At 43.2% G+C, this 23,241-nt stretch overlaps 1 protein-coding gene across 5 annotated transcripts in view; it reads left to right on the top strand.

Moving 5' to 3' along the window:
- The first annotated feature begins 2,450 nt into the window (after nt 1-2,450).
- The window catches only part of THADA (THADA armadillo repeat containing), a 904,047-nt gene continuing 883,256 nt past the window's right edge, over nt 2,451-23,241 (top strand). For 4 of the 5 annotated variants that reach the window (XR_012244018.1, XM_073628459.1, XM_073628461.1 and 1 more), the window contains exons 1-5: nt 2,451-2,561; nt 5,378-5,470; nt 11,729-11,823; nt 17,686-17,816; nt 20,872-21,017. Coding sequence is in view for 4 of the 5 variants with exons in the window: in XM_073628459.1 (XP_073484560.1) it covers nt 5,395-5,470; nt 11,729-11,823; nt 17,686-17,816; nt 20,872-21,017 (448 nt within the window). In the remaining variant the exon portion in view is untranslated. The remainder of the gene's footprint in view (nt 2,562-5,377; nt 5,471-11,728; nt 11,824-17,685; nt 17,817-20,871; nt 21,018-23,241) is intronic. The other variant, XM_073628460.1, reaches the window with a different exon arrangement.

The following is a 23,241-nucleotide window of genomic DNA, read 5'->3' as shown; positions in this document are numbered from 1 at the left end:
GGGGGAGGATTCCAAAAAGCGGAAGTTCCATTTTTGGGTGGAACTTCGCTTTAAGATAAGAATTTCTATCTGTCTTAGTTTAAAGTGATTGCAAAGTCTCAAGGTTTTGTGAAAAATCTTCTTTGCTGCAGCTGCCCCCCAGAGCCCCCCTTTTTGTTACCTGAGCCCATCCGATTCAGCGATGTGCGCGAGCCCAGGGGCTCCAGCCACTGTCTCTGTTCTCATTGGGCAGTGGGGGCGGGGCCTGGTCCCACTGCCTGTGTCAATGGAGCACCAGCGGGACTCAGGAGCGCGCCCGCACAGGTACGTCCATGGAAAGAGGCTTTTAAGGCTCTGATCCCACTCCTGCTGTAACAGTGCATAAATAGGATGTGGATTATGGAATATTGCAAAAATAAGAACCATGAGGCAAACGCCAACAGCATTGTCTTCAAAGCTCCACAGTCAGGCAGTGGTTGCCTCCATACATCCAAGGGAGTACCAGGATCCTCTGAGGGTCACACTCCAACACCCTTGTCATCTCCTATAGTCAGTCCCATCTACCACAGTTAGAACACACACTAGGGAACACAGTTAACCCCTTGATCGCCACCTAGTGGTATCCCCTTCCCTGCCAGTGACATGTACACAGTAATCAGTGCATTTTTATAGCACTGATTGCTGTATAATTGTCAATCGACCCAAAAATGTGTCAAAAGTTTCTGATGTGTCCGCCATAATGTCGCAGTCCTGATAAAAATCGCAGATCGCCGCCATTACTAGTAAAAAAAAAATAATAATAATAAAAATGCCATAAATCTATCCCCTATTTTGTAGATGCTAGAACTTTTGCGCAAACCAATCAATATTGAGATTTTTACTACCAAAATATGTAGAATACATATCGGTCTAAAATGGGGAAAAAATTATCTTTTTTTTAAAAAAATTAGGGATAGTTATTATAGCAAAAAGTACAAAGAAAAATTGTGTTTTTTTCAAAATTGTCGCTCTTTTTTTGTTTATAGCAAAAAAAAAAAAATAAAACGCAGAGATGATCAAATACCACCAAAAGAAAGCTCTATTTGTGGGAAAAAAAGGACGTCAGTTTTTTCATGACCGCGCAATTGTCAGTTAAAGCGAAGCGGTGCCGTATCGCAAAAAATGGCCTGGTCATTGAGCAGCCAAATCTTCCGGGGGGTGAAGTGGTTAAAAAAAATGTACCTGTTCTGACTTACAAACAAATTCAACTGAAAGCGGAGTTCCACCCAAGAATGGAACTTCCGTTTTTAGTGATGTTGACCCCCTGACATGCCACATTTGGGGGGGGGGGGGGAGCGGATACCCTCTTTTAGGGGCATCCAGCTCCCACTTCCTCCCCTGGCTCTGCAGCATCAGAAGGAAGATCACCTCTCCCCCCTCCCTCCCTGCAATCTTCTGGGACACGTCACAGGTCCCAGAAGATTGCCCGGCCATTCACAGTGCGCAGTGCAGCTCGAGCATGCGCAGTGCGCTCCCAGCTGTGAAGCCACAGCCGGGTGCCCACAGTTAGAATGTCGGCGCCGCAGAGAGGAGAGGGAGAGGAGCGAGGCTTTGTGCGCCCGCCTGGACCGTGGAACAGGAGAGTGTGTGATTATTAAAAGTCAGCTGATACACTTTTTGTAGCTGCTGACTTTAAATGGGTGGAACTCCACTTTAAGAACAAACTACAGTCCCTATCTTGTTTGTAACCCGGGGAGTGCCTGTATTAGTGTCACTGGTTTCCCCAAAAAAAGTGTCAAAAGTGTCAGTTAGTGTCCGATTTGTCCGCTGCAATATCGCAGTCCCGCTATAAGTCGCTGATCGCTGCCATTACTAGTAAAAATAAATAAATATTCCATAAAAATATCCCATAGTTTGTAAACGCTATAACTTTTGAGCAAACCAATAAATGTACACATATTGGGATTTTTTATACCAAAAAAATGTAGCAGAATACATATTGGCCTAACTTGATGACGAAACTTGACTTTTTACATTTTTATTGGATACATTTTCTAGCAAAATGTAAAAAATATTGTTTTTTTTTTTTAATCAGAATCTATTTTATCTTTATAGTACAAAACATAAACGCAGAGGTTATCAAATACCACCAAAAGAAAGCTCTATTTGTGGGGGGAGGGGAAGGATGCACAAATGTCAGTTAAAGTAATGCAACGCCATATCGCAAACAAATGGCCTGGTCATGAAGGAGGGGTACATTTTCCAAAACTGAAGTGGTCAAAAACAAAAGTAATATGCAAAGTAACAACTAACAAATTAAAGAATGTATTTCTGATACAGCTTGCTATATACGCTTGGTATGTCTTGCGTTCCAGCTTTGTCTCCGGCTCAGGTGCCATTTTTGTGGCGACGGCTCACTAGCTTTGCCTGGATTTGTGCTTCTAGAAAATGGCCGCCCTATGCTGATTATGTAGACATACTTTGCCGGCGCTAGGTAAGTTTTCTGCTAAAGCAGGGGGGGCTGGTTGCATTGACATGTAGCTGACTCCTGACTTCCTGCACATGGTGAGCAGAGCTCGGGGGAACTGCAGAGACATAGACAGGTAAAATGAGTATTGTGGGAGGATGGGTCATCCTGTACTAGGTATAGGAAGTGAAGGACATAGTTACTCAGGGGGGCTTCTTGTAATGCAGCTGTTGCTGGGTGTATAGGTGGGATTTCCTTATGTTTAGCTCTTGCACTTTGAAATTACATGTACTGTGTGTGTGACTGACATGTACAGTCCTTGTATGTATGGGGGAGCACTGGGGGAGCGGTAGAAAACCCATTTACACAACATTTACGTTTTTAAACGCAGCGCAAACATGTATACAGTAAAAATGAATGCATTCCAATGAGCCTAGTATACACCACTGCAGTGCTTTCATTTGTGCGTGGAAAAAAAAAAAAAAGTACAGCGTGCTGCATTTTTTGGCGCAGGAACGCACAGCAGATTCACACAAACGCACCTAAAAGCGTGCAAATGCACCACAAATGCATGTGGATGCATGTGCGTTGCAGTTTTTATAATGTGTTGTAATGCGTTGGCGTGCATTTTACACACATTGCGTTGTTTTGCCGTGCGGTGTGTTGCGTTTATGCGTGTTTGTGTGCATTTGATGGCATTGCGCTGGAAAAAAAAAAAAAGTAGTGCTTGCCATATTTTTTTTCAGCGCTAGGAAAATGCAATGCTGTGCGCTGGTGTGACCTTTATTCATAGGGAAACGTTATTTATGTTTGCCATGTGTTGAGAATGCGCTCACAAAGCACCTCAGCCATTCTAGTGTGAAGGAACCCTTAGACCTCTTTCTCATTGGGGCTTTAGCGGTAAAGTGCCACTAGTTTTTAGCGGCTCTTTTCGGCTGCTAGCAGGGTATTAACCCTTTGGCTGCTAGCAGGGGTTAAAAGCGCCCCACTAGAGGCCGAAAAGTGCTGCTGTAACCGCGATAAAGCCCCGCTAAAACTAGCAGCACTTTACCACTAACGCCCACACCGCCCCAGTGTGAAAAGAGTGTAAGGGTTCCTTCACACTAGAATCGCCGGGGTGCGTTTGTGAGCGCATTCCCAACACTTGGCAAACAAAAATAATGGCTCCCTATAAATAAGTTCACACCAGCGCGTAGCATTGCATTTTCCCAGCGCTGAAAAAAAATATGGCAAGCACTACCTTTTAGACTGTGGAGGCATGAGAGGCGCTTTTCAGGTGCTTTACGTGCGCTATTTTTAGCGCTTAAATGCCTGAAAAGTACCCCAGTGTGAAAGGGGTCTTACTAAAGAAAGTACGTAGAAATAAAGGAAAGAATTATTATAGAAAAATGCTTTGGAAACGCATTGCAAACACGCATGCAGAAACGTACTAAGCCCTTCGCTCACATTGAACCGCCTTGAAATTGTGCGACTTCATCTGAAATTGCACAATTTCAAAGTCGCATGTCGGTGCTGTTATAGCTGAAAGGGGTGGGCCAACTCAATATTGAACCCTAAGACTGGGATGCCTTTAACCACTTGCTTATTGGGCACTTAAACACCCCTCCTGCCCAGACCATTTTTCAGCTTTCAGCGATGTCACACTGTGAATGACCATGGAGCGGTCATACAACACTGTACCCAAATTTAATTTTTATCATTTTTTTCACACAAATAGAGCTTTCTTTTGGTGGTATTTAATCAAAACTAGGGTTTTTATTTTTTGCTGAACAAACAAAAAAAAGTGGAAATTTTGGGAAAAAAAAAATCATGCTTCATAGTTTGTTATAAAATTTTGCAAACAGGTAATTTTTTTCCTTCATTGATATGTGTTGATGAGGCGGCACTGGTGGGCACTGATAGGCGGCACTGATGGCCACTGATGGGCACAGATAAGGCGGTACTGATGGGCACAGATAAGGCGGTACTGATGGGCACAGATAAGGTGGCACTGATGGGCACTGGTAGGCGACGCTGCTGAGCACTGGTAGGCGGCATTATTGTGCACTGGTAGGTGACACTGGTAGGTGGCACAGGTGGGCACAGATGAGCTGGCGAGAGCTCTCCTTGATCGGGACCGATGTACCTCTGAGAGTCGCTGGTGATCGGCTTTTTTTTTTTTCTCCTCACACTGTCAGCGCAAGGAGAAAAAATAGCTCATTACCGGCTCTGTTTACATCACGTGATTAGCTGTCATTGGCTGACAGCTGATCATGTGGTAAGGGGTTGGGATCGACCCCTTACTCCGATCTGTGATCAGCCGAGTCTCATAGACTCGCTGATCACAGAGCGCGCACCCTGCAGGGGGTGTGAAGGCCGCTCGGGCACGGAGGACGTCATTAGACGTACTCCAGGCAAAGTAGGTCTGCACTGTAGCTGTCATTCGGCTATAGCGCGGATTTGAAGTACTTAAGGTTAATTTGCGTGTAAAGGCAGACATCCCAATACTTTTGACAATATAGTGTGCAAAATGCACACCCGACTGATCCCTGTGGAAGCAGAGAATCACTAATAGTCAGCGCTGCTGCGGTGGTCCTCACTGTCTCTTCCGGATCCCAAGCCGGGGGGGGGGGGGGAGTAAGGGCATAGTAACCAGCTCAAGTGTGTTTCTACGCAACTCTGAGCCCCACCTGAGCTGTCCTGTCGGGAAGCTGTCAAAGCCAACAGCCAATCATAGGCAATGGATGCATTCCCTTCCCTGTAACCGCACGTATGCACACCACAGTCCCTGTGGAAGCAGGGAAACACTGTAGTAGCTGCTGCTACTACATTGGTCCTTGCTGTCTTCTACCTCCTGTGCCAAGTTGCTGCCTCTTGGCACATTGACCATAGGAGGCCACTCACTATGGGAACCTAAGAAGGGTTGGTTATGCTAAAATGGTTTGTCAATGTATATTTTCTTTTTTTTCACAGAGATACTGAACTTAAAGATGGTCTTAAAGAAGAAAAAAGTGATCAAAGTTGATGTCCTGACGCTCCATGGACCGAGCATTGATAAACTTAAAAGTAAGTTAAGCATCCCAGCTTTTGTAGGAATAGTTGAGTTTTGAAGGCATAGTCCATCCAGATAGAAGAGTCCACCTGTGTAACAACTTTGATGCATTGAATTTTTAGATCCTTTGAGGACTTTAGCGACCTTTGAACCTGACCTAAAATCTTTGTTTTGGGTAGATGGATATTTCAATAGAATAAACTTAGAATTTAAATAAATGTATTGTTAGAATTTACTTAAAAGAGAAGTGTAGAAATCACAAATAAAAGTAAATAAATCATACTCGCCTAGATGGCTGCAGCACCAATCCCAGCTGTATCTGTCCATCACTGCCTCTAAGACCGAGAACTGAACGATCAAACACTGCCAAGCACTCAGCTCTTGGTCTTCAGCCTCCAGAGAGCTGCTAACTGTCTGTCACTTGATTAGCTTTCTGCTCTGCCCCTCCAGTGCTCACTAAAGTGCTGGGCTGTGGAGGGCGGGAGCGGCTGGCTTAACCTCTCGTGGCTTGGGTGAGACTCTGAGCCAGCTGTTGGTCCAGGCTTCTGGGCAGATCCCAACCATATGGTCCGTATCTTCTCAGAGCCTGGACCCGGCTCTGTGATATAAGCCGACAACAGGCTTTAACAGAGAATTAACTGCACTCCTGTGACCTACAGAAGAAGTGTAGCCATAAAAAGCTTTAGCCATACTTCTCCTTTAACCACTTCCCGCCCGCACGCCGTCATATGATGTTACAGACTTTGAGCGGTGATATCCGAATGATGCCTGCAGTTACAGGCATCATTCAGATATCTTCTTTTACAGCTGGTGATTCCCTGGACCGTAAGAACAATCAAAGCGGCTGTTCAACCGATTGATCGTTCTTACAGCCCTCTGGTGCTTCTACCAGCTTGCCCGTATAATCGGCGAGCTGGAGAAAGAATCGACTGGTGCTGGAAGTTGACCATTGCAAGTTGAGAATGCGGCGGGCCAGATGGTCCACAGGAGGCTCTATGACCTTTTGGAGGCAGGGCGCGATGTTATGACGTCACACCCGGAATCTGCATTTGAAAATATGCCGCTGCCTCGGCTGAGAAGCCAGGATCGTTTTTATTTATTTATTTCAGGCTTCCCAGCCTAGAGGAGAGATCTGGGGACTTATAGACCCCAGGTCTTGCTGTAAAGAGGACCTGCCATGCCTTATTCCTATTACAAGGGATGTTTACAAAAAATATATAAAAAGAAAGCATCAAAATAGAAAAATAAAAGTAAAATAAACACAAAAAAATTTTTTTTTAAAAGCTCCCCCCCGCGTGCTCGGGCGCAGAAGTGAACGCCTACGTAGGTCGCGCCCACGTATGTAAATGGCATTGAAACCACACATGTGAGGTATTGCCACAAACGTAAGAGCGATAATTCTAGCGCTAGACCTCCCCTGTAAAAATTTTCAAGCGTTGCCTATGGGGGATTTTTAAGTACCGAAGTTTGGCGCCATTCCACGAGTGTGCGCAATTTTAAAGCGTGACATGTCAGGTATCTATTTACTCAGCGTAACATCTTTCACGTTATGCAAAACAATTGGGCTAACGTAACTGTTGTGTTTTTTTTTTTTTTTTTTTTATGCATGAAACTGTTTGTTGTTGAAAATTGCATTTGAAAAATTGCTGCGCAAATACCATGCGAGATAAAAAGTTGCAATGACCACTATTTTATTCCCTAGGGTCTCTGCCATAAAAAACATAAAATGTTTGGGGGTTCTGAGTAATTTTCTAGCAAAAAAATTATGATTTTTACATGTAGGAGAGAAGTGTCAGAATTGGCCAGGAATGCAAGTGGTTAAAGCGGATGTAAACCTAAAATTTTTTTTTTTTTTTTTTTTTATTAAGGCTTGCGCCTTGTAGGATTTCATGTCATCTGTGCCCAGTCTTGCCACAAAGAGTTAACCCAGCTCTGAGAAATCCTCTTTTATTTTTTCAGTAAAATAAAAACTGACACACAGAGAAATAGTAGTCAGTATTTTCCTCTTGCTAAGAGTGACAGGTGATTTACATATCTCATGCAGGAGTCTGAGAGAGACATTCTGTGTGCTTCAGATCCCCTCCTCCTTTCTTTTCCAGCTCTCCCAGGATTGGCTGCTCAACACCTCAGCATGATTGGGCATGCTGAAGTCATGTGGTGACTTTTCTGGGTTTTGACTGGATGTTGGAGATCATAGCGGAATTTCAGTGTAAGAAATACACAGGAGAAAATGCATATTAACAAGGGGAGTGTAGAGGTGGGTGGGGAGTCTACTGACATCACAACTCCACCCACTGAGCTCCAGACAACAGACCCGCCCACAGAATCTGCAGTTTTTCGGGTCTCATAACAGACAGAGGGGAGACATTTGACAGGTTGCATGTATCTCCTTATAGATAACCACTATGGCAGTAGTTTAGAAAGGATGAGAGTGGGTTTACATCAGTGGCGGCTGGTGCTCAAAATTTTTGGGGGGGCGCAAACAAACTGAAAAATTCTTTAAAAAAAAAACCCTCAATTGCAGCCTCACTGCACCATCAATCACAGCCACTCTGACAGTAAAAATTATTCTGTCGGCTATTGTGCGCAGGTACAGTCTCGCCGTCACATTAGCTGATGGGAAAATCAGCTGTTCTGTTCCGTACGGCGCATGCGCAGTACAACCTGGGCACTTCTTGATAGCGGGCACTTCTCGACACAACACCAGCAAAGAGTCTGGTAGGGTGAGGACATTGCTGGATCCAGGAACAGGTAAGTGTGTGTGGTTTTTTTTTTTTTTTTTTTTTTTTTTTAAAGTCAGCAGCTACAGTATTTGTAGCTGCTGGCTTTTGTTTTCAGGGTGTAGATCGTCTTTAACCACTTGAGGTCCGGGCCATAGCCGAATGACGGCTACAGCGCGGACCTCAATCTCCGGGAGGACGTCATATGACGTCCTCCCCTATGCACGCACACCGCGTGCACCCTGCAGGGCGCGCGGTGTGCGCGCTGTGATCACCGAGTCACGGAGACTCGGATGATCACAGATCCGAGTAAGGGGCCGGTCCCGGCCCCTTACCATGTGATCAGCTGTCAGCCAATGACAGCTGGTCACATGATGTAAACAAAAGCTCGGCGATCGGTTTCGTTTTCTCCTCACGCTGACAGCGTGAGGAGGAAAAAAAAGCCGATCACCGGCTTATGTCAAAGGGACATCGGTCCCAAAGAGGAAGGAGGCACAGATGTGCCATCTGCCAGTGCCCACAGTGCCCAAAAGTGCCACCTATTAAAGCCCACAAGTGCCACCTATCAATGCCAACAAGTGCCACCTATCAATGCCCACAAGTGCCACCTATTAGTGCCACCTAGCAGTGCTGCCATCAATCAGTGCCCAATCAGTGCCCATAACCGCCACCCATCAGTGCCCATAACCGCCACCCATCAGTGCCCATCACTGCCACCTATCGGTGCCCATCAGTGCCGCCTCATCAGCGTACATCAACGAAGGAGAAAAATTAACTGTTTGCAAAAATTGATAACAAAATATAAAAAAAAATATAATTTTTTTTTTTTAAATTCTGTCTTTTTCAATTTTTTTAACAAAAAATGAAAACCGTAGAGGTGATCAAATACCATCAAAAGAAAGCTCTATTTGTGGGAAAAAAATGATTAAAATTTCATTTGGGTACAGTGTAGTATGACCGCGCAATTGTCATTCAAAGTGCGACAGCGCTGAAAGCTGAAAATTGGTCTGGACAGGAGGGCAGTTTAAGTGCCCAGTAAGCAAGTGGTTAAGCTCGACTGTGATTATTGATGCAGAAAGTAAAGCAGGAGGTAGTTACCAAGCACAGACTACAGGATGTACACCCCTGCTGCCCCCATTTTGAGACTCTATAGATCTGTGTGTTCTTATTCTGCAGAGGGATACACAGAACTCCGATAAAAAGAAATTTAATGACCCTTCTGACTTGAGCACTGTTGCTGTGTTCTCTTGATAATAAAAGAAACTCAAGGTAAGGTCTGCCCAGGCCTACAGCACACCACTCAGCGCCAAATGGATCAATTGATGTCAAAAGAGAGCAAAACTAAAGACTGGGGGAGATGATAACACTCAGTATCTATGCAGAGTGATCTAAAGGACAGCAGCCGTTTTAGAAAATCATAAGATTAAAAACAAATATTATTAATAATAGTATATATAAACCAGACGAGTAGACATATACTACAAACAGCGCTAATTGTTGAGCAAAGATAAATATAAAATCATGCGGCCAACTACGCACAAAAGCAATCAAACAGAGAGGTAGAGAGTCTGTGAAGTGCTCAGAAAAAAGTCCATCAGTGACAATACAGTCGTATCTCAGTGTGCGCCTTCCACCGGTCAGCAGAATTTCACCCTGTGTTGACACTCTCCCCCTAGGGGATCGAACTCACCAGATCTACTAATTTAAAAAGCCTCCAAGAACAAAAGGTCTTCTCAGCACCACTCTCTCAGTACCGCTCCTGGGGGTTCAGGGGGGGGCCACAACTCCAAACAGATGAATGCCAGAAAAAGAAAATTGTGTGCACATAGCGTAATTCTGTTTATTAAATTGTACCCCACAATCTTCATAAAAAACCCCTCATTCTATATACGTACACTATAAAAGCAGTTAAACAAGCAAAAACGTATATGGGTAGCGTGTCACCGTTCAGAAGACCAGCCGATTCGATATCCAGGGGAACAGGTCACTTCCTGGTTGTGGATCGGGCCGTGGTGGAACGCATACCTCACTTCCGGCGTCGTGTAAGCCACGTTCTGACGCGTTTCGTCAGCAATGATTATCTCTGAAGCAGAGTTTTTTATTCAATGTCTACTATTTATTTATAATGTCATTTTTTGTATGACCCTCATTATGACCTTTATTATATATGTGTGTGATATGCTGTTATCTTCAAGGGATATAGATTTATATTCCTTTTTTTGATACTGATGCTTTTTAATCTTATATTAATTCAATTTATATTGATTTATCTATTTTTTACCTGCATGTCCTTTATCGGGATATGATTTTTAATATATACTGTTTATTTAACTAATTTCTCTTATGCTTGAAAATATTTATGAAATCATAGCTTGTAAGTGTTTGCTCTATCATTAAGATTATGTTGATATCTGAGTAATCTTTAAGTTTATGTAATCATGTCTGTTTGTATTGCAGTGATATTTGTTTGTTATGCCGGCTAGTGACTGTGTAGGTTTGTGCGCTGTGTGGACCTATGAGATGAGCGATCGCTCGTTGATCCTGACACATCGCCACAGTCACTGACTATGTGCAGCTAGGTTTGACACGCCCCCCCTTTCTTCCTATGCTGAACCACCGCTGAGCTCCTTGTCTGACGTCGTGCGCCTGACGTCGGGCCGGATGTTCTGCGATTGGTAGCTGTGATTGGGGCGGGTGATATAAGCATTGCATGACGCCGTGTAGCCACGCCCTCTGTCGAAGTCAGGATATGACGAAACGCGTCAGGGCGTGGCTTACACGACGCCGGAAGTGAGGTATGCGTTCCACCACGGTCCGATCCACAACCAGGAAGTGACCTGTTCCCCTGGATATCGAATCGGCTGGTCTTCTGAACGGTGACACGCTACCCATATACGTTTTTGCTTGTTTAACTGCTTTTATAGTGTACGTATATAGAATGAGGGTTTTTTTATGAAGATTGTGGGGTACAATTTAATAAACAGAATTACGCTATGTGCACACAATTTTCTTTTTCTGGCATTCATCTGTTTGGAGTTGTGGCCCCCCCCTGAACCCCCAGGAGCGGTACTGAGAGAGTGGTGCTGAGAAGACCTTTTGTTCTTGGAGGCTTTTTAAATTAGTAGATCTGGTGAGTTCGATCCCCTAGGGGGAGAGTGTCAACACAGGGTGAAATTCTGCTGACCGGTGGAAGGCGCACACTGAGATACGACTGTATTGTCACTGATGGACTTTTTTCTGAGCACTTCACAGACTCTCTACCTCTCTGTTTGATTGCTTTTGTGCGTAGTTGGCCGCATGATTTTATATTTATCTTTGCTCAACAATTAGCGCTGTTTGTAGTATATGTCTACTCGTCTGGTTTATATATACTATTATTAATAATAAAAGAAACTCGCTGAATGTTTTCTCTGGTTGGCTGCAATTGATCCTTATTCACCAGGGTGGAGAAGTGAATCCATTGCCCAGCACAGACCATACAGAATGTTGTATAGGGCTGATGTCTACTATAAAGCAGCAGATAACTCATTTATACATGACATGTTTCTATAGATTTTACAGATGGCGAGGCAGAAGGTTTGCCTTCTCTTCTTCTTCAGTGCTTACAGTTACAAGACGGAGTTCAGCAAATCCACTGCATCAAAAAGGTAACAACTGGAAAATGATTTAAATATGTTATGTTACAACTGAGACCACCCTGAGTTCATTGGGACTGTTCTTCCACACTATGGAGTCTCTGTTCTTCTGCTGCAGCAGGAGGTGTCGATGATCCATATTTATTTTCTGTGATGATTAGTTACTTAAAATCCTTTGAACGGGAGCTGGGATCCCAAAATAACTTTGGCAGTTTATGGTGATGGGATAGCTGAAGTTAAAGTGATTTGTAAAGGTATTTCTTTAAATAACAACCATTGTATACTTACCTGCTCTGTGCAGTGGTTTTGCAAAGAGCAACCCTGATCCTCCTCTTCTCAAGTCCCACGCTCCTGCCTTTTCCCTCTGTTAAGTGCCCCCATAGCAAGCTTCCGATGGGGGCATTAATGCAGGCTTGCTCCTGAGCCACTCAGTGCGGATCGCCCCCCCTAAGGTAAGTATGGGGGGGGGGGGGGAGCTGCACACAGAATTAAAATAATAGAATGCATTAAGATAAAGAAAAAACCTTCTGCATTTAGGACCACATTAATATTTTCACTCTAGTTTAGCCAAGAGAAAAGTCTAGTGGATTACCTTTGGTTGATTAAACAAACCTTCAAATGCTAGGATCACAAACTTAAAGTAGAACTAAAGGCAAAACATTTTTTTTTTCATTTTGGATAGAGTAGGGAGGGTTATAACACTCCTTTTTTTTTTTTTTTTTTTCTTTTTTGCCCCATAGGGGACATTTCCCTTCTCTTCCTGCCCCATAGCCAAAACAGAAAGTGTGAGGAAATCCCTCCAAAGTGAGGGAATCCCAGGGTGTCTTCAGGGCTACGAGAACTAGTGTCCCCTTCGGAGGATTTCTCCTCTATTCCTGTTTTGGTGTAAAGCCAAAATTTCAGATTTTCTTTTGCTTTCACTTTTGATAATAATGGTAAACGGGACAAATAGAGAGGGTGAATCTCCCTTAAGCCTTGTAAACACTACTAGGTTTATCTTTCGTTCAACCCACTGGGAGTCCCACAGACCTTTTTCGGTCATGACCCCCTTCAACGGAAGCCAGCCGCCATACACACGGGCCAATTGTCGGCTGGTATCTATCGTTCCGGCCCATGTGTACTAGGCTTGACTGTGACACAGACCACAATAAAAAACCTGTTGTTATCCCACTCCAATCCATCCAAAATGTCAAAAATGTTGTCTTTAGTTGCACTTTAATTATAGATTTACTACAGTTATTTATGTAGTGTTTACAGTTTTGCAGTGCTTTACATACTATAATTCACATCAATCAGTGCACTCAAGGAGCCTACAATCTGAGGTCCCTGTCTCACATATACACTCTCATACTAGGGCCCGTTTAGACAGAAGCCCATTCATCTTCCTGCATGTTTTTGGAGTATAAAAAGAAACTGAAGTACCTGGAAGTAATTGATGCAAATGCAGGGTAAACATGTAAGCCAGAGGTTCTCAACCCCTCTAGGGCCATGACCCCTTAATAAAATTTCCCAAGTTGTTTGGACCCCTAACAGTAAAATTATTTTCGTGGCAAAGTCATTTGTGCCCCTAATCCGCAGGCATTTAGCGCTCTCTGAGTCCCTTCCACTCATACAGTATTAAAAACCCTTCTGGCACATTTTTGGATTGTACCACCCTTTCTCTTTGTTCTCCTTTCTTTCCTTTTTAGCTCTCTCTATTCTAATGTCTTGTTTTTTTTTCTGTGTGTCTCTCTGCCTTTTATGTATGTCTGTGTCTCTCTTGTTCTTTCTCTCCCCTTTTTCTTTTGTTTTTTCCCCTCTTTTCTCTCTCATCCATGTTCTCTCTCTTCTTGTTCCTTCTCTTATTCCTTGTTGAGGGAGGAGGAGGAGAAGGGGATCAGTGGCAGTGCTGGTGGGGGGATGGGATCAGTGGCAGTGCTGGGGGGGAGTTCTGATCAGCCAACTTAGGTGCTCTTGATCAAGGTCATCTGCTGGGGACTTTTAATGTCAACTATAATCACAGGCAGTGTTACTCACTGTGTCTCCGGCTCCGTGGTGTCTTGCAGCAGTGACACCTATGCCGAAATCGGGAGATGGGGTCTCTTCCATCCCCTCCTACTTCACATTCCTCTCCAGTCAATTGACCGCTAGTCTCCACCCCCCCAGCCATGCCGTGAACTGAATGGGTAGCCGTGAAGAGGCTGAGTGGGCGGCCGCAGGCTCCAGGAACAGCCCTGCTGGGAGAGCGGCGCGGGCTCCAGGAACCACCCGGGATTTGGTGACCCCTAGAAAATCGGCATTCAACCCCCCAGGTTGAGAACCGCTGATGTAAGCAGTGTCCTGGCTAAAATTTAAATCAGGTACCCTAGTTTCCCAAGGCAAAATTTCTAACCACTAAGCCATTGTGCTGCCCGTAAAATTCTGTGATATGGATGGAATAAGTAATATGGTCAATTTTCTGCTGCCTGTTGAAACCAGTTACCATGATTACTTTTTTTTGAGGGGGGTAGGGATAATAGCTAACTTCCATTGTTTATATGAATGAGGGAAGAACATGCTTCAAAACCATGGAAAGCGTCAGATCTCAGAGGTCGTGCAAGAGCTTTCCTGGTGCATTCATTCCTAGAGGCAGAATTCTTCAGCACTAAAAACCTGAAATTTCAATCTCTCATTATAGCAAGCAGGAGGAGAGATTGACGCTCAAATATGCTGTAAGCACAGAGCTCGACAAATTCCAGGGCCAGGTCACCATTGCGACTAGAAATTGCTTCCTGGTGCTTGGGCTTTTGCCAGCCCATTCCCATGCGTGAGCAATTCCTATTGCCTGATGACACGGACATGCAGTTCCGGGCACCAGGCAGCTGGTTGCCGACCCCACGTTCCGCTAGTTCTGGGCGGGCATCTATTGACGTCCTCCCAGAACCCCGCCCCCCTGCATGCCCACTGAGCACCCAACGGGTGCGCTCTGTGATAGCTGTGTCCTTCGAGTACAGCTGATCACAGATCGAGGTAAAGGGCCAATCACAGCTGATCACATTGTAAACAGACTTGCCGGTTTTTGGCAGTATTTCCTTATGTGCTGTCACAGTGCGAGGAAATGAAACAGTAACTGGCAATTCTGGCACATTTACACTGATAATCGGTGCCCCCTATCAGTTCTGCTTATCAGTTCACATCAGTGAAGAGGAAAAATTCAGAAATTAAGAAATGTTTTTTTTTTTTAACTTTTTGGTTATTTTCTATAAATTATTTGGCAAGTACAGAATCACAGTATATATAAAATATTATGCAAAGTGGTTGAAGGGAAGCTTCAGAATGGCAAAGATGTTTTTATTACAAATTATGTGAGCAGACTGCAGTTCCTCTTTAACTAAACACATTAGGTTTTAGTTGACGAAAATGTACTGCATATTTTAGTTGACTAAATATGACTAGAATTAAAACAATTGCAGATGACTAAAATACGACTAAAACTAAAATGGCATTGTAGTCAAAAGGCTATGACTAAAACAAAATCGAAATTTGACGCCAAAATGAACACTGCTGTTAGCACACGTATGATGTTATAGGCTTACATGTCTGTACTAAGGAAACAATATGATTGAGGGTTGGATTTTATAGTAATATGTAGAACCCAGGTCGGCAACCCGTGGACCGAGATCTGCCAGTCGATCGTGACCAGGTGACTGATCGCCTGGGCTTGCCAACCTGCTGACACATAGCCTGGGTGAACATGCAGGAGAAGGAGGGGAACTACTTCCAGGCACGTAGCTCACAGCCAGCGCCAGCAGTATCATGGAGGCATCAGCCAGGCTGCATAAGCTGATGCCTCGTCTAAAGTTCCAGCAGGAATGTCGGGCATGCTGTTGGTGTAACTCCGCCTCTGAGTCCTGGTAGCCGTGGGATCCACAGCAGCGCTGCAAGGTCAGTGTCACTGGGCATCATAGGAGACTGTAACATTGTTATGAGCACAATAAGAGTTATATGGACACAATGGCATCTTTATGCTATTGTGCCCATATAGATGCTGTTGTGCCCATATAGTTGCACAATAGCAGCTATATGGGCAGAATATCAACGATATGGGCACAGTAGCAGATACTGTATATGGGCACAACAGCAGCAAGATGTTGTTGTGCCCATATAGTTGCACAATAGCAGCTATATGGGCCCAATAGCATAAAGATGCTATTGGGCCCATATAGCTGCTGTTGTGCCCATATAGATGCACAATAGCATCTTTATGGGCACAACAGCATCTATAAAGATACTATTGTGCCCATATAGATGCACAATAGCATAAAGATGCTATTGTGCCCATATCACCCGCCCTGCATGACCCATTCAAGTGAATGAGGCCGCTTTGCAAGCGTCCTGCAACCTTGGGCAGTATAGCACCCAAGGGGTTAAAGCACAGTGGGTGGAACAGTGGTGTCGTGTATAGCACTCTCGCCTAGCAGTAAAAAGGGTCACTGATTCGAATCCCAACCAAGACACTACCTGCCTGGAGTTTGCATGTTCTCCCTGTGCCTGCGTGGGTTTCCTCCGGGTACTCCGGTTTCCTCCCACACTCCAAAGACATGCTGATAGGTTAATTGGATCATGTCTAAATTGTCCCTAGTATGTATGAATGAGTGAGTTAAGGACCTTAGATTGTAAGCTCCTTGAGGGTAGGGACTGATGTGAATGTACAATGTATATGTAAAGCGCTGCGTAAATTGATGGCGCTATAGAAGTACCTGAAATAAATAAATAAAATAAATAAAGCAGACTGTGAGGAGGCATTGTATTGCCTGCTCACTACCTGCTTTAACTTCTTGGACCCCGCAGAGGCATGCAGTTGCGGGGCGCTTGCGGATTTGCCCCATTTACTTGAATGGGTCGCGGTTGGCAGGCAGTAGCACCCACCAAAAGCAACAGGCTTTTTGGCTGCTGCCTCACCAGCTAAAGGAGGTAGAGATTGGGGACAGTAGACTCAACCGCAGGGTGCCGATGCAGAATGCACCTAAGCGCTCTTTCATAAATGCGGCAGGCACAGCTGCTTCTCTTAAAAACGATCTGAGTGTGTTTGGCAGGCAGTGAGGAGGTGATATGTTGCCTCCTCACCACGAGATTTAAGCCCATGATTGCACACGATTTCAACGCGGTAGTACGGCAATTAGAGGTTTAAATCGGGTGTGAGGAGGTGACGCTGTGCCCGGTGATCTTTGACTTCTCCCATATGCAGGTAGATCTCCACCTAGGTTGCCTACCCCTGAGGTAGAAGAATGCTGGTTGCATATGGTATGGGGGACTGTGATTTCTAAAGGGGAAGGGGTGAGGGGCAGCTGTGCAGCTTATGATGATGGGACTCTGACACAATCAGACGTTGCATAAATAAGAATGCAGATATTCAGTGACGTTTACAATTGTCTGTGTTGGATTTGCCCATACTGACTGATATGCAGATTTACTATCTATTTAATGCAGTTCTGAATAAAGTAGAGAGGGGCGGGGTCTGTTTGTGATGAGAAATGCTAATTATTACATGGTGTGGGCAGTGTACTTTGTCTAGTTGGTGTTTTATAGGGTGAGAATCATAAATGCATGCAGAAGTAAGAAAAAACATTGTAATAGAGGGCTGTTAAGGGTATGAAAGAAAAAGAAGAAGGAGGCTTAAGAATGGGGAAGAAAGAAAGGAGGAGTGTAGTATTATTAGGTAGAAGGGTAAGGGGTTGGGGGGGGGGGGTAGTTGGTGGGGTCTGATGAGGATCGGGGTTCGCTTACTGTATATGTGCAACAGGGTATGGTCGAATCCTGATACTAGTTTGTTTCAGTGTGGATGATTGACTAAAACACAGGACAGGAGGGTCTGGAAATATTTTCTGTAAACCGTCATCTTGTCTCTTATTTCAGGTGGTGCCTCTCTTGGAAGACCTTCCTAGCAGTTCTGCTGGTACGGAGGAGCTCTGCTGCTCTATGAGTGTTCTGGCTGAAATGTACTTTGCAGTTGACAACAAGAATCCACTGAAAAGGGTCTTGGCAAGGTAAAGCAAGGCATTTGTTCATATAATTTTAAAGCGGGCCTGAGTTTGTGTCAGGCAATCCTCCTGTCTTATTTGACTGCCATGGCACCTCTGTAATTATTAAGTGTTCTTGCATAGCAAGACCACTTACTGTTATCTCACATATATATTATTCTTATTATTATAGCCAAATTTACCACCCTAACTCCTCCCACACTTTTTACACTACATAGACAAGTAATATACCGAAACGTGCGGATTGTTCCCGAATGGTGTGCTATTACTTTGTGGAACGTTTCGCCGAATGGTTCACGAAATATCGTCGTTTTTGCGGCGAAATTGGTCCCATAGGAATGAATGGGGAAACTAGAGTGGGAGATGACAAAAGCTGGAAAATCAGAACATGATTTCTAAACTGCCGCCACTCCCTCATTTTCAAGCCCACCTACACAAATCTTATATCAAAACGTTCAGCTATCCCTGCTGCCACTAAACATGTCCACGGCTAAGCCATAGTCCTGATAGTTTTCACAATATGACCATTTGTTTGCAACTCACGCCGTCCATTGACATTCATTGAAACTACACTCTAGCCCCCTCCAAATTTGAAGGGCAATTTCTAAACTGCGACTGTGCCTTCATTTTTAATATTTCAGAGACATACTATACATCTAGGTCTGGGTCTTGTGATTCTCACAATATAAAGATCTTCGCTGTAGGATGTATAGTTTTTAAAATACGGCCATTTGTTTAGAGGTCATTTCAGGAAATTTTAGCCATTAATCAGAGTGTACTGTTAGTGTTTGTTTTGTTGCCATGGTTACCAAAGCTTCTGTTATACACAGGGGGGGGGAAGGTGGCTGGAGCATCTCAGCTGATTACAGAGCCCGGGGGAGGGGACAGACACACCATGTACTGATTTATAATAGAGGAATATGATGGGGCAGTTTTGATGGGGTAATTCTGATGGGGCAGTTTTGATGAAGCAGTATTTGCGAAGCATAAACAGGGCATGAGCGTTGCTAGGAAACAGTGGTTGTAAACACAAGATGCTGAGACACTCCAAATGCATGTGACTTCATCTGCTAGACTTGATAATGCTTGTAGACTCCTCCCACAGTTTTCACACTACAGAGACAAATAATATACCGAAACGAGCGGATTGTTCCCGATTGGTGTGTTATTACTTTGTGGAATGTTTTGCCGAATGGTCCACGAAATGACGTTTTTGCGGCGAAATTGGTCCCATAGGAATGAATGGCGAAATGTTCAAAACTAGAGTGGGAAGTGACAAAAGCCGACAACCCCATGATCAGCCAAAACATTATGACCACCCCATGATCAGCCAAAACATTATGACCGCCCCATGTAAAAAAAAAAATATTTTTGAAAAAAAAAAATAATTTTTGAAAAAAGTAAAAAAATAATTTTTGAAAAAAGTAAAAAAATCATTTTTGAAAAAAAAAATATATATTTTTGAAAAAAAAAATATTTTTGAAAAAAAAATTACTTTAAAAAAAAAAAATTATTTTTGAAAAAAAAATATATTTGAAAAAAAAAAAATTTTTGAAAAAAAAAATTATTTTTGAAAAAAAATTACTTTAAAAAAAATAATAATTTCGAAAAAAAAATTATTTTTGAAATAAAAAAATTCATTTTTGAAAAAAAAAATTACCTTTGAAAAAAAAAATCATTTTTGAAGAAAAAAAAATCATTTTTGATTAAAAAAAAATCATTTTTGATTAAAAAAAATTCATTTTTGAAAAAAAAAATTACTTTTGAAAAAAATGTTCAGCTCTTTCAGCGAATGATGGAACTTTTTTACTACTATTTATACTTTTTTAAAATATTAAGCTTTTTAACACTTTTCACAGTTACTCAAGCCACTCCACCCCACCCAGTTACTCCGCCCACTCCAGTTGTAGAGGCAAGAACACTTTCACAATTTCCCCAGAAATTGTACCTTTTCTAGTTATTATTATAATACAGGTTTTATATAGCTCCAATAGTTTGCGCAGTGTTTTTCAACATGAGGGCAGACAGTACAGTTACATTACAATTTGGTACAAGAGGAATCAGAGGGCCCTGCCCATTAGAGCTTACAATCTAAAAAGGAAGGGTTAATTGATACAAAAGGTAATAGCTGTGGGGGGATGAGCTGATGGAGGAAGTAAAACAATGCATTAGTTAGTTAAAGAGAAGGGTTTTCAGGGATTGTCTAAAGATGGATAGATTCAGGGACAGGTTGGGGTAGGTAGTTCCTAAGGATGGGAGAAGCTCTGGAGAAATCCTGGAGGCGAGCATGGGAGGAGGTGGTGACAAGGGAGCTAAAGAGCAGAGGAGGTCTTGGGAGGACCGAAGAGAGCGACTTGGTTGGTATTTTGGGACTAGATTAATGATGTAGCTGGGGGCAGAGTTATGGATGGCTTTGTAAATTATTGTTAGTACTTTGAATTTTATTTGTTGGGTGAGTGGAAGCCAGTGTAGGGATTGGCAGAGAGGGGTGGAGGACACTGAATGGCTGGTAAGGTGGATGAGTCTTGCAGCGGCATTTATTATGGACTGAAGGGGGGATAGTCTATGTAAAGGTAATCCAATGAGGAGTGAGTTGCAGTAGTCGAGGCGAGAGATGACCAGGGAGTGAATTAGAAGCTTGTTGGTGTCATTAGTTAAAAAGGGGCGTATTCTGGAAATGTTGCGGAGGCTAAGGCGGCATAATTTGGGCAGGGATTGTATGTGTAATGAGACTTCTTGGTGTTTATGAGGGCACCAGTTGCGCTGGTAGTGGTGGCACAAATACACTGGTATCTGGTTCATATATTGGGTTCCTGAAGAAAGACTTTTCTATCCAGTTCTCAGCTTCATTCCCTTACTTTGTCTGTTATGAAGGAGTCTCACTCTTGCTGCTCAGGGGTCCCTGTCCTTTGCATAGCTTCATGGGGGCAGTGCAGAAAATAGAGCTGATAGCTCTGGTAGAATAACTGAAGAGATGCTGGAAGCCTGTGGATTTATCTCCACCAACAAATGGAGTTCTGTGGCTGAAAGTTAACCTGCAATTGTTTCTTGTGATTTTCAGTGCATTAAACAGCATTCCTGATCCATGTAAAAATGATGTAATCTGTGCTTTAACTGCCTGCCTAAGGAAGGAAATTGCAGTAGAAGATACAGAAGACTTTAGGAGAGTGGTGGACAATATAGCATCGTGTATGGAGAACAACCTTGGTAATGCACATTTTACAGTTTGGTATTAAACATATACTCCTGTGTGGCCCAGATGCACATTAAAGATAATCTGTGTCTAAGCAAACCTTCTTGAACTGTCAGCAAGACTGTAGAGCAGGCACCAACAGGCTCCTGAATGTACCATAAAGCAACCCTGAAGTCCAACTAATCCAGAGCTGTCATCACGTAGCTGGCACCTCCAAAATGTAGACGAGGTTCTTTTTAGGTATAAGCCCAATGGTGCCTGAAATTACTGGGTGCTCTGCCATGTACAGACTTTCTGGATCAAATGGGTTGAGTGCCTGACCCATAATCCTGTGCGGTACGGTTGGGCAGTGAGGTTGCCCTTTATGTTAATGGCTGGAATTGCCAGAACCTCAACTCATTAGATCACATTTGTATTCTGAGCACCAAGTACTTGAACTGAAAAAAAAAACTGGGCATGAAGGTCCATGGTAAATTACTGTCCTGAACTAGGTGTGTATAGCCACCTCTTGGATTGTAGGCCTAGGCCCTAGGCTGTACATGGGAATTTAACTTTTTTTTTTTTTTCAAGGCTTGCTGTTAACATTAGGCAATTCCCCAGTGCACAGTATAGGCTTTGATAATTGATAGTTGTTTGATAGGCGGTGATGCCAGAAGGGGCAGGTCTTATAGCAATATCGTTTTTTTCTGTGCCGATAAGATACCCATATTTTGTCCATTTTGCTGATATTTTGTACATTTTACATTTTTTTGATTTTTTTTTTTTTTTGTTTTACTCAGTTTTTGTTTTTTATCACTGGTATTGCTGTCACAAGGAATGTAAACATCCCTTGTGACAGTAATAGGCATGTGAGGGGTACTCTTTATTCAAGTATTCAAAACGTCAAGATCTGCGTTTTTGAATACTTCATGTTTTAAAATTGGAGCCTGTAATCACTTCAGCCCCGGAAAAATTTACCCCCTTCCTGACCAGGCCATTTTTTGCGATACGGCACTGCGTCGCTTTAACTGACAATTGTGCAGTCATGTAATGCTGTACCCAAACATAATTTACGTCCTTTTTTTTCCCCCACCAATAGAGCTTTCTCTTGGTGGTATTTGATCACCTGCGGTTTTCCTTTTTTGCACTATAAACAAAAGAAGAGCAACAATTTTGATAAAAACACAATATTTTTTGCTTTTTGCTATAATAATAAATATCCCAATTAAAAAAAACAAACAAAAACTAATTTTTTTTCTCAATTTATGCCGATATGTATTCTTCTACATATTTTTGGTTAAAAAAATCGCAATAAGTGTAAATTGAGTAGTTTTTGCAAAAGTTATAGCAGCTACAAAATAGGGGATAGATTGGAGGCTTTTTTTTTCCTACTAGTAATGGCGGCGATCACACACAAACCCCTGTTTCTACTCTCGTGCCCGCAAGCGCGGGTGGCCGGCGAGGATCGCGCCCACCGGCCACACGCATTGGGTCCCCAGCTCTGCAGCGCGTGTGCCTGCTATGGCTCTTAAAGCGGCCGCAGTATATATACGGCGATTTGCGCAGCAGAGCCATTCTGCCGCCGTATATATACACAGTATCCGGTCGGGAAGCGGTTACGATGCCAGTAATCCAAGAAGTGATGTCATGACATTGCTTCCGTATTACTAGATCTGAGACCCTAACCAAGCGGTGGGATGGGAGAGCCTGGGCAAGCCGCAGAAGGCGGTGGGAGGGGGAACGTCCCCTACCGCTGCTTGTAATAACAGCCGAGCGGCTGCTGAGCCACATCAGTTGTCATTAAAATAAAGTCGACCGTCCGCTCTAAAGAACGGTACTGGGGTGATAGCTGCAGGCATCACCCCGGTAAAACCCCTTGAAGGAATATCGGTAATATCGGTCAGTTTTTTTGACTGATTTGATACTTCTAAATAAGTGAATATCGACCCCACTGATAATCGGTCGATCCCTAGATGTCGGGGCCTCCAAATGACACAAGGTTTGATTTGATGGCTGACACAGGGTAGCTAGGACCGATTCATTTTAACAGAGCAAGACAAAAGAGTAACTTCTCTTTTCTCTCCTCTCCTTTTCTAATTTATCCTTTTTTTTTTTTTTTTTTTTTTTTTTTTTTTTTTTTTCTTTTTCTCTTTTCCCTTTTTCTGTTTTCTGTCTTTTTTTTTTTTCTCTCCTTTCTCTTCTTTTTTTTTTTTTTTTTTTTTTTTTTTCTTTTCTTTTCTCTCTTCTCCTCAAAATGTT

Source organism: Aquarana catesbeiana, linkage group LG04 (genome assembly GCF_042186555.1).
Source record: "Aquarana catesbeiana isolate 2022-GZ linkage group LG04, ASM4218655v1, whole genome shotgun sequence".
Lineage (NCBI taxonomy): Eukaryota > Metazoa > Chordata > Amphibia > Anura > Ranidae > Aquarana > Aquarana catesbeiana.
The sequence above is the reverse complement of the archived record's forward strand: the minus strand, read 5'-3'. Positions and strand labels throughout refer to the sequence as shown.